The sequence below is a fragment of the Ostrea edulis genome, chromosome 6 (genome assembly GCF_947568905.1).
Source record: "Ostrea edulis chromosome 6, xbOstEdul1.1, whole genome shotgun sequence".
NCBI classification, from domain to species: Eukaryota; Metazoa; Mollusca; class Bivalvia; order Ostreida; family Ostreidae; genus Ostrea; species Ostrea edulis.
This window is the reverse complement of record NC_079169.1, coordinates 68,039,323-68,049,322: the sequence shown is the minus strand read 5'-3', so window position 1 is coordinate 68,049,322 and position 10,000 is coordinate 68,039,323. Positions and strand designations below refer to the sequence as shown.

At 35.6% G+C, this 10,000-nt stretch overlaps 1 protein-coding gene across 1 annotated transcript in view; it reads right to left on the bottom strand.

Moving 5' to 3' along the window:
- Positions 1 to 3,282: 3,282 nt before the first annotated feature.
- The window catches only part of LOC125648158 (serine/threonine-protein phosphatase 6 regulatory ankyrin repeat subunit C-like), a 10,307-nt gene continuing 3,589 nt past the window's right edge, over positions 3,283 to 10,000 (bottom strand). The window contains exons 2-4 of the mRNA XM_048875098.2: positions 7,885 to 8,473; positions 7,018 to 7,041; positions 3,283 to 6,925 (exon numbers count right to left, since the gene is read on the bottom strand). Coding sequence (XP_048731055.2) covers positions 3,540 to 6,925; positions 7,018 to 7,041; positions 7,885 to 8,428 — 3,954 coding nt within the window. The 5' untranslated portion in view covers positions 8,429 to 8,473 and the 3' untranslated portion in view covers positions 3,283 to 3,539. The remainder of the gene's footprint in view (positions 6,926 to 7,017; positions 7,042 to 7,884; positions 8,474 to 10,000) is intronic.

The following is a 10,000-nucleotide window of genomic DNA, read 5'->3' as shown; positions in this document are numbered from 1 at the left end:
GTCGAAATATTTCTACAAAGTGTTTAGAGTTTTTTGTTGTTTTTTTTTTAATATTTTATTTCGAATATCTATCTATCTATCTATCTATCCATATATCTATATCTATATATATATATATATATATATATATATATATATATATGTGTTTTGAACGACGTTAGACACGTCAAAACATTAATTTAAAAAAAAATGAAATATGATAATCCCTATGTAGCCATGGTATGTTCCAAAAGAGAAAATTATAAAAAAAAATTATGATATTGTACATAATCCTAGTTGTAACTCAATGATGAAATATTTCAGCATTCACATTTAATTATTGAATAAAATTGCAACATCATTTATTTAAGCCCCTCTCCACTGTTGTTGTGAGGATACATTAATTAAGATTAATTCACAAAACTAGAATTAATTAATGATTTTCAGTAGTTAATATCAAGTGGCATGGTTGGTTATCATGAGGGAGGGGGGGGGGGGGAGTAATCGTGGTTTGCATTACCGGACATGTTAACAGGAAATGGATTCAAGCACTCATTGTTTTTAGTCGCAAACAAAATAAACAAAAAATCCCGAATGACTCGGAACTGAAATATTTCATCATTGAGTTACAACGAACACGTCTGGGATGAAATGGAACAACGTCTACACCGTTTACCAAATCAGCCAGTGACATTGGCTGATTTAGACCAGGCTGGAACAACATCCCTCAAGAATTTCTGAACACTTTAGTGTCATCAATGAGGCGCCGTTGTCAAACATGCGTGAATGCAAATGGTGGTCACACGCGTTATTAACTTTGTTAATTCAAGTTCGAATACCAGTGTCTTTCGAGTGTGTTGAAATTGACGTTATTCGACATTAACATTAATGGATTATGAAATATTGTAATGAATAAATTTGTTAACAGTATTACAAAAAATTTAAATTTGTTCATTGTTATTTTTTATTATTTTTTCATATATTAAATATTGCAGTTTCTTTTCTCCGCTAGTATATTTAGTTGACTTTGCGTAGAATCTACATAGAGATCAGATGATTTAGATGTTGAGTGTTGTTGGAATATATATATATATATATATATATATAAAGCACTAAATAATCACAACTAGGTACTGAAAATTTTCGCCCCAGCCCGGGGTCGAACCAGCGACGTACGGCATCCACCGCCTAGCAAGATTGTCAAACCAGTGCGTAAGTCCACTCGGCCACAACGACTTCCCTAAAAAGGAAGCTTTGTTATGCTCCTAAAGCGCTACCTATACACACTGATGCAATCCCACACAGTCGCTGTGTCATTCAGTGTTTAAGATATTTTATAAGGAGAGTGGATCTATCGATGCAATTGTATAGAATATTTAATATAAAGCACAAACAAACAATTATTGTTTGTTTGTTATGCTCCTAAATAATTGATGTATTTCATGCCAATTGTTAAACTGTTCTTTAAACAGTAATTTTGATCACGGATTGCTCATGGATCAAGATATAGGATTCGCAGTGGGTTGGACCTAGCGACAGGGACCCATATACACAAATGGGCAAAGAAATCGATATTCAGAGAGAGAGAGAGAGAGAGAGAGAGAGAGAGAGAGAATAGGTTTGTGGTTTCCTCTTTCTAACATGTTAACATATTATTTCCAGAAAATGGATTTCATAACGGTTCCATGGAGAAAAAGATCTGTTCAAAAATCGATGTCATGAACTCAATATTCTCAATGCTTCAGGAAAGGATAAACAAATGATTCACTAAATCTTTGCATACGTGACACCGAGGCTGATTATATGCATTGATAGACAAATGCTACTTTTATTCATTTGTAAGGAAGAGAACTCACAATTCCATTTTTATCCTTATATATTTATATACACCATTGACTAGTTTCATTTTAATATGCCAGTGCACCTGTACAGACGGCCATTGTGTTGTTCAAATTCCAAAATTAACATGTCTTTTAAATGCACTTCGTGGAAAGGAAGTTTTTAACGTCTATCAATTCTAAGGCATAGCTCTACCAGAGTACGGATAGCACAATTTATTAACACGAAACAATGATCAAAGCATTTTGAGAAGATTTTTCAACATACAATAATCGGTGCCTGAATATTTAACTATACACTGAAAGATTTTCTAAACATTAAGCAAACATTGGTTTTGAATGAAACATCTATTTCATGACCAATATGTCTATTTTGAGTGTGCATACTACGAAAGCCGATAGGTGCCAGGGTATAGAATTAATATTTATTTAACTGGCGGCCGCCACTTAATTTATATGGCGGCCGCCACTCAATTTAAATCATTTATATGGCTGTCACCAGTTATTCAATTCCTCTCTCTTTCTCTATCTCTTTCTCTCAAAATGAAAGGGGTGCAATCCATCTCCAATGCTTAGTAATATGTATGTGATATATATATATATATATATATATATATATATATATATACACAATTAAGAGCATTAAATTATTGTTTTTCGATTGTACTGTTAAATACGTAGAACCACAGGGCTGACCCTCCATTTATTTGAACGTTCAATTTCTATTATTTTCACATTTAAACTAAATTATTTTCACATGTGAAATAAGATTAATTGGCCCCCACCCCACTCTTTTGGTGGTAGTAATGAATGGTAAAAATGTAATAATGAATGAACTGATCAATTGAAGGATGAACGGAGCTCCCTCCCTCAAATTTAGGAGTACGAAGTTTGGACAAGAGACATTTTAGGTTCCTTTTCTGCTTGTCAACAATTGTAGAAGACAATTTCTCCTCCGACTGTCCCTATGCACTTTGGAAAACGATGCTGCGTGTTTGCGTACTATTCTAAATCTTTCCAAAATAATCACTCAGCGATACGAATTACATTGTTTTTGCAATTGGCAGCCGCCATATATAAATTAAGTGGCGGCCGCCAGTTAATTTATATGGCGGCCGCCAGATAATAAGTGGCGGCCGCCAGTTAATTTATATGGCGGCCGCCAGTTAATAACTGGCGGCCGCCAGATAATAAGTGGCGGCCGCCAGATAATAAGTGGCGGCTGCCAGTTAAATTAAGTGGCGACCGCCACATAAATTAAGTGGCGGCCGCCAGTTAAATAAATATTAATTCTATACCCTGGCACCTATCGGCTTCCGTAGCATACAATGAATATTTAAAACAAGAACGACACTTGCATTTAGCAGGTAATAGAAGTACATGTAAAAATCGCACTTTGAAATCTGAGAAAACAAGGCTATAAATAGTTTAGTCGTATTGTTAGCTAGATAAAAAGGAATCGCAGTAAAAATATATATTCTTTAATTCGGCATAATGTTCATACTGTCCAGATTACTAGTATCCATTTGTAAACCGAATTAGTAGTCTCCATTTGTAAATATGTAATGTTAGTGTAACAGAAAATGAACATTCATATTGATATACATGTACATGCATATAATAGAACACATTACAAATGAACGGTTTATTGTAGAGCATGTTAATGACGTTTTGAAAAAAAAAAAAAATTTGGCGTCTCTTTGAAGCTTTATAATCCTATTTCTAGCTTGTCCTGCGTTTATATAAAATAACACTATCTGATACGTGAGCTGACTGGATATCGATAAGGTCACTATGACCCAATAATACAGCATTTTGCAAGGCTTCTTCCCCGTTATCGTCCCTGACGTGCTGTAAATGAGGATAATAAAACAGTAAGTAGCGACACATGCTTATCTTGCCGTTCATGCAGCTCATGTGTAGGACAGTTTTTCCATCATTTCTCTTGCAATTGATTTCCAACCCATGCACCAACAAAAGCATCAGGAGATCAACATTGCCTCCCCAAGCCGTTGCATGTAAGATACTGTTACCGTATTTGTCATTTTCATTTAATAGATTAAGAAAATTATCGACCAAATACTTGCACATATGATATTGTCCTCTCATGCAAGCAACATGTAAGATGGTTTGATCCATAAAAGTTCTGTCAGTAACAAGTAATCCTTTTGAAAGTAAGTAGGACACTAGTTCCGTGCTTTGTCCTTTGACAGAATCGTGCAATGCTGTGTATCCATCCCGGTCTCTCACGAAAAGTAAACATGGATAATGGTCAATAATATGCGTAGCCATGTTCAATTTCCCGTTCATACAACACATATGTAGTATGGTTTTCCCGTCTGTTCGTGTTGCATTAGTATCTAAACCTTCACAGACAAGACACGCTAGCAACTCTTTTGTACCTCCCCATGCTGCATCATGCAAAACATTGTTACCATTGTAGTCTACGACTCCCAGTAACAGGGGGTATTGACTAGCTAGATATTCGACCATGAAGACATTATTTTCTATACATGCAACATGTAGCACGGTTTTACCAAGCTGTGTCAATCCATTGACCTGTAAGCCTTTTGTAAGCAAATATTCGAAAAGGTCTTTGCTTTGGCTTTTAGCTGCATCATGTAATACGGTGTATCCATTGTTGTCTCTAACTGAAAGTAAGTTAGCATCCTCGTTCACGAGGTACATACACATATCCACTTTCCCATTCTGACAGCATGCATGTAGAACGGTTTTACCATTATTTGCTCTGCAATTGATATTCAAACCCTTCCCCAGTAAAAAGCCAAAGAGCTCGATGTTTCCGCCCCAGGCTGCATCATGGAGAGCACTGTATCCAAACCTGTCCTTTACATTAAGTAGTTCGGCATGACAGACCAATATATCCTTGCACATATCTATCTTACCGCTCATGCAACACTGGTGCAATACGGTTTTCCCATCATTTCGTGTGGAGTTTGCATCAAATTTGGCCCCGACCAAAAACTCAAACAATTTCACATTGCCTCCCCAAGCTGCATCATGCAAAACATTCTCATTATCGTAATCCTCCATATTTACTATAGTAGGATAATGCTCTGATAAATATCGACACATTTCCAAATTGCCCTTCATACATGCTATGTGAAAAACAGTTTTACCTAGAGCTGTTCGATCACTGATATTTAAAGTTTCACGATCGAATCTGAAATAATTTTCTTTGTCTAAGAGAAAATTAAGTAGATCAATGCGTCCTGATTGGGCAGTCCAGTGTAAAGGTGACCAACCGTCGAAATCATTATACTCTGATTGCAACAAATCTGGATAATTCATGATGATAAATTTAACCATTTCTAGTTTACCGCCTTGGCATGCAAAGTGTAGAACAGTGGATCCATGGTTGGTTCTTTCAAAAACATCGCACCCTTTCCTTACCAATTTTTGAAATATCTCGATCTCTCCTGCATATGCGACAAATTGTAATGTACTGCTGCTTTGTTCATCTTTAACATTAATGAGGTGGGGGAAACGGTGTAACACAGGGTCAATAAAATCGTTCTTACCCATCAAACAAATCTCTCGAAGTAAACTGCCTTTTACACTTATCCACATTGGATGTAAAGAATGTGCAATTTCCATCAAGTTCATAGATTCGCATAGTCGAAGGAGCAGCTCCAAATTTCCACTTTGCACAGCAAAAAAGCAGGTCGTTAAGTCACATTTGGTGTTAACAGATAGAAGTCTGTCAACAATTGGTTTCTGGTTTCTTGCGCATGCCGCGTTAAGCGAGAAGTATTTTTGTTGCTCATCCGAGTCGGGTAGAAGATAATCAATCCATTTACTATTTCCAGCTCGTGCAAAGTGTACCATTAGAGACATCCCATCTTTGTCTCGCTTTTCCGATAATGCAAGGAACCATGTTTTATTGCTACGGAATTTCTCCAAAAAAGTCTCATCTTTCCACAAATCTAACAAGGAAATTGACTCAAAACCAGAAATTTCTGTATCGTCGATAATCTTCAGAATTCTTGAAAATATAACGTGAAACAAGTTTTCCGTAACTTTGACTTGCGTGTCGTTATGCCTGGGATTTGTGGTAAGATTTTCAAGGAGATAAGGATCACAGTTCTCTATTATCTTTTCTGGGTAAAATTCACAAAAGACTTTGAAAGTGCTTTCCTGCACAGAACTATGAGAAAACATATACACATCGTCTACAGAGTCGATTGTAATTAAAAATCCTCGGTAATCATTCACGCTGGTTTGAAATTTCATAATGAAATTGATACCCGTTATTCCTATCATTTCTGACGAAATTCTTTTCTTTTCTTTGTCCTCTGACACGGATAAGATCACAGATGATTTGACGAAACCCCCATTTAGCAGAAGGTAGATAAGCACAGCATTTTTCGGAGCTATTGGATTTGTACTTAATTGCCTCTTCAAATATTCCCTTAAAAACGATAAAGGTCTCTTACAAAAGTCTAAAAGCTCTTTTTCAAGATCAATATCACATGTATCTCGCATAAGTCTACAGCATTGAGGAAATCCCAGTGGTCCTGAAAATCTAAAATTCTCGCCTAATAAGGTGGTGACATTCTGTAATCCATATTTTTGCAAAAGTGTTTGTATTTCTTCGATTTGCAGTTCATATTCACCACTGGATATATCAAGCATAGAAGATGCTAACTTTTCATTTTCCATCAACTTTGTGCATTCATTGTAAATGTCACTTCTTATTGTCATGATCAGTATATTACTAGTGCCAGTTTTGCTTCTCTGGGTTATACTTTTGAAGAATTCCTCTCGCACATTAAAGTCGTGAACTTCGTCATCTTTTAAAGAGTACTCCCCAAACATGTTATCAATGAAAATGGAAATGTTCTCACCGGGGGATATTTGTCCACATAGATCTTTCATGCTATATATTTGAAATGGACGTTTTCCTCTTTCACACATAACACTTAAGGCGTATTTTGCTAATGTTGTCTTTCCACTACCGGGATTTCCTTTTATCACAACATGTCCCTTTTCATCCAGCAATTCTATAACTCTTCTAAAGGCTCGCGTTTCAACAAGAAAATGCTCCATTTCTGTTTTGTGCATCTCTAGTATAGCAGTCGTTGTCCCTAAATAGTAAGAAGGGGACCAGTTGTCAGTTTTTGGAATTTTTTAAAATTATAGATTCTTTGAAATAAAATGACACAGATAATATACTCACGTATACTTTTTTCAGTGCTCTGATCTAAACATAAACAAGAAAATACCGTAAATGTTAGAGCACATACAAAACAACGCATTGTGTTGTTACATACCTTGGATATTGGGACAGAACTATTTTATATTGCATATCTATCATTTCATTTTATCGAGAGAAAAAAACACGAATATATTTAGGCGTAACTAAAGCCTAGTTTACATTTGGTCTGCGATGTTCCTCCGGAGCCAGTAACCTGATCGTATCTACTTTTCCGTGCGGTGACAGGCGGTGACTGTGAGGTTTTCAGAATTACGGGCTCCGTGTTCTCTACAATTTTGTTTAGTTGAAAGTCAAACAAGTTTTCAAACATCGTAACCGGTAACCCGTAGACATGTCGTAGACTGCATTGTACGATTTCCGTCCGGTTATTTTGCGAAAAACGTGCGCTGATCGAACAGCAAACGCAATATTTTGGAAGACATTGGAAGCCAAAAGAATTTTGCACAGCCTTTGCACAAGAACGGCGCCGGCTCCGTACGATTCGTGGAGATCGCACGGAGAAGGTTGTATAATTGCAAGGCATTCGTGCAATCTCCGCACATCCATAGTACGGATTTCCACGACCTCTCTCCGAGAAAAGGCAAGATGGTCGTATAAATGTAAACATGTAATCCTTGGCCAGTAGCTTCTTATGATATCCCTAAATCGAAATGAAAATCGTAAATCAATTTATCGCACAGATACCGAGTCAAATGTAAACTAGGCTTCATGTAACTGATGTGTCGCTGTACATCTGACTGAGGTCTTTTAACTATAGCATAGCCATCAGAATATGTTGATACTCAATATGTTAAAATAATGACCAAAATATAAAAACGTATGCTATACCTAGCTCCATTGGGCATGTTTTTAAGTCGGCTACAGCCTTAGAATAAACATTCTGATTCTTCAGGTGAACATCTAGCTCGACAGCAATAAAGTGAATCTGCCGACATTCCTCCAAAAATTCCGTATATAACAGCGACATGGTGGATCTGTGGCCATACTTGTTTCGTATTAAACGAATTCTTTCTATATTGCTCGAAACGCTCCGATCACCCGGATCTGGTTCCACTCCCCAGCCTCTCGAATGAGGTGAAATGTTGCAAATGTTTCGGAGAAGAATATACAGAAGAGATATTTCCAAATCGGAGTAATCCCCATGATATTGCTTTGAAGGAAGAGGAAATATTTGTTCATGCTGAGATTTACTGAGTTTTTTCCAATCTTGGTCCTTGTTCATCCATGCTTTCACTTTATCTGACAGTTCATTCGGTTTTATTTCCATCTTCAAAACGTCACGTAACATATCTGTGCATGGTCCAGAAATCATGAGCAGTATGCGTGACGTGTTTGTCGTCTCTGATGTTGGGGCGTATTTGGAGTGCGGCATGGCCCTCTCATCAAATGATGACTCACGCTTTACTCATGTGGTTTCCTGTAAAATGAAAGGACACGGACTACACTAAAATGTATATTCTAAACTGCAAAATACGGTTGAAGATTTTTGATTCAAGGACATCTCTTTTCTATCATTGATAACTTGGAGATCACGCAACTCCTTAATTGATCATCTTTTCGGGGGTACCTTAGTATAGCATACAGTAGTTTCAGAATGGCAAAATACAGATCAAGTTTGAATTTCGTAACGTTTGATCAACAGGTGTGAAAGAAATTAGTTTTATATTGTTAGGTTTTTATATTCATCGGGATCGGGTGCCGATTGAAAGGCTGTAAAAGTATCACGTCTGAATAGACGTAGTCGACGAAACTCGGTCGCTTATTGTGTAAATAATCACTTCGTCAATTTAACGTTACGAGCTCATTAATTCCTACTGGAACATATCAATGAAAATATATATCAAATGTGTTAATCAAGCGACTATTTATTCTGTAGTCGGTGAGCTGATTGGTGGGTGGTAGTCAATTTACTGCATTCCTGCAATCTGACATGCAACTTCAGCTATATTCATTACTTAAAGATGCAATGTTATAAACTTACAGTATGTATACAAAGTTTAAACAACAATAACTCATAGAATACTCCATGTTAATCAAAGAATCTAGTCATTATATACAAATTACGTGTATGAGTGTTGTTGTATATAAGTACGTATATGAGTGTTGTTGTATATATATAATTACGTGTATGAGTGTTGTTGTATATATATAATTACGTGTATGAGTGTTGTTGTATATATATAATCACGTGTATGAGTGTTGTATATATATAATCACGTGTATGAGTGTTGTTGTATATATATAATTACGTGTATGAGTGTTGTTGTATATATATAATTACGTGTATGAGTGTTGTTGTATATATATAATCACGTGTATAAGTGTTGTTGTATATAATTACGTGTATGAGTGTTGTTGTATATATATAATCACGTGTATGTGTGTTGTTGTATATATATAATTACGTGTATGAGTGTTGTATATATATAATCACGTGTATGAGTGTTGTTGTATATATATAATCACGTGTATGTGTGTTGTTGTATATATATAATCACGTGTATGAGTGTTGTTGTATATATATAATCACGTGTATGTGTGTTGTTGTATATATATAATCACGTGTATGAGTGTTGTTGTATATATATATATATAATCGCGTGTATGTGTGTTGTTGTATATATATAATCACGTGTATGAGTGTTGTTGTATATATATATATATATAATCACGTGTATGAGTGTTGTTGTATATATATAATTACGTGTATGAGTGTTGTTGTATATAATTACGTGTATGAGTGTTGTTGTATATATATAATTACGTGTATGAGTGTTGTTGTATATATATAATCACGTGTATGTGTGTTGTTGTATATATATAATTACGTGTATGAGTGTTGTTGTATATATATAATTACGTGTATGAGTGTTGTTGTATATATATATATATATATATAATCACGTGTATGTGTGTTGTTGTATATATATAATTACGTGTATGA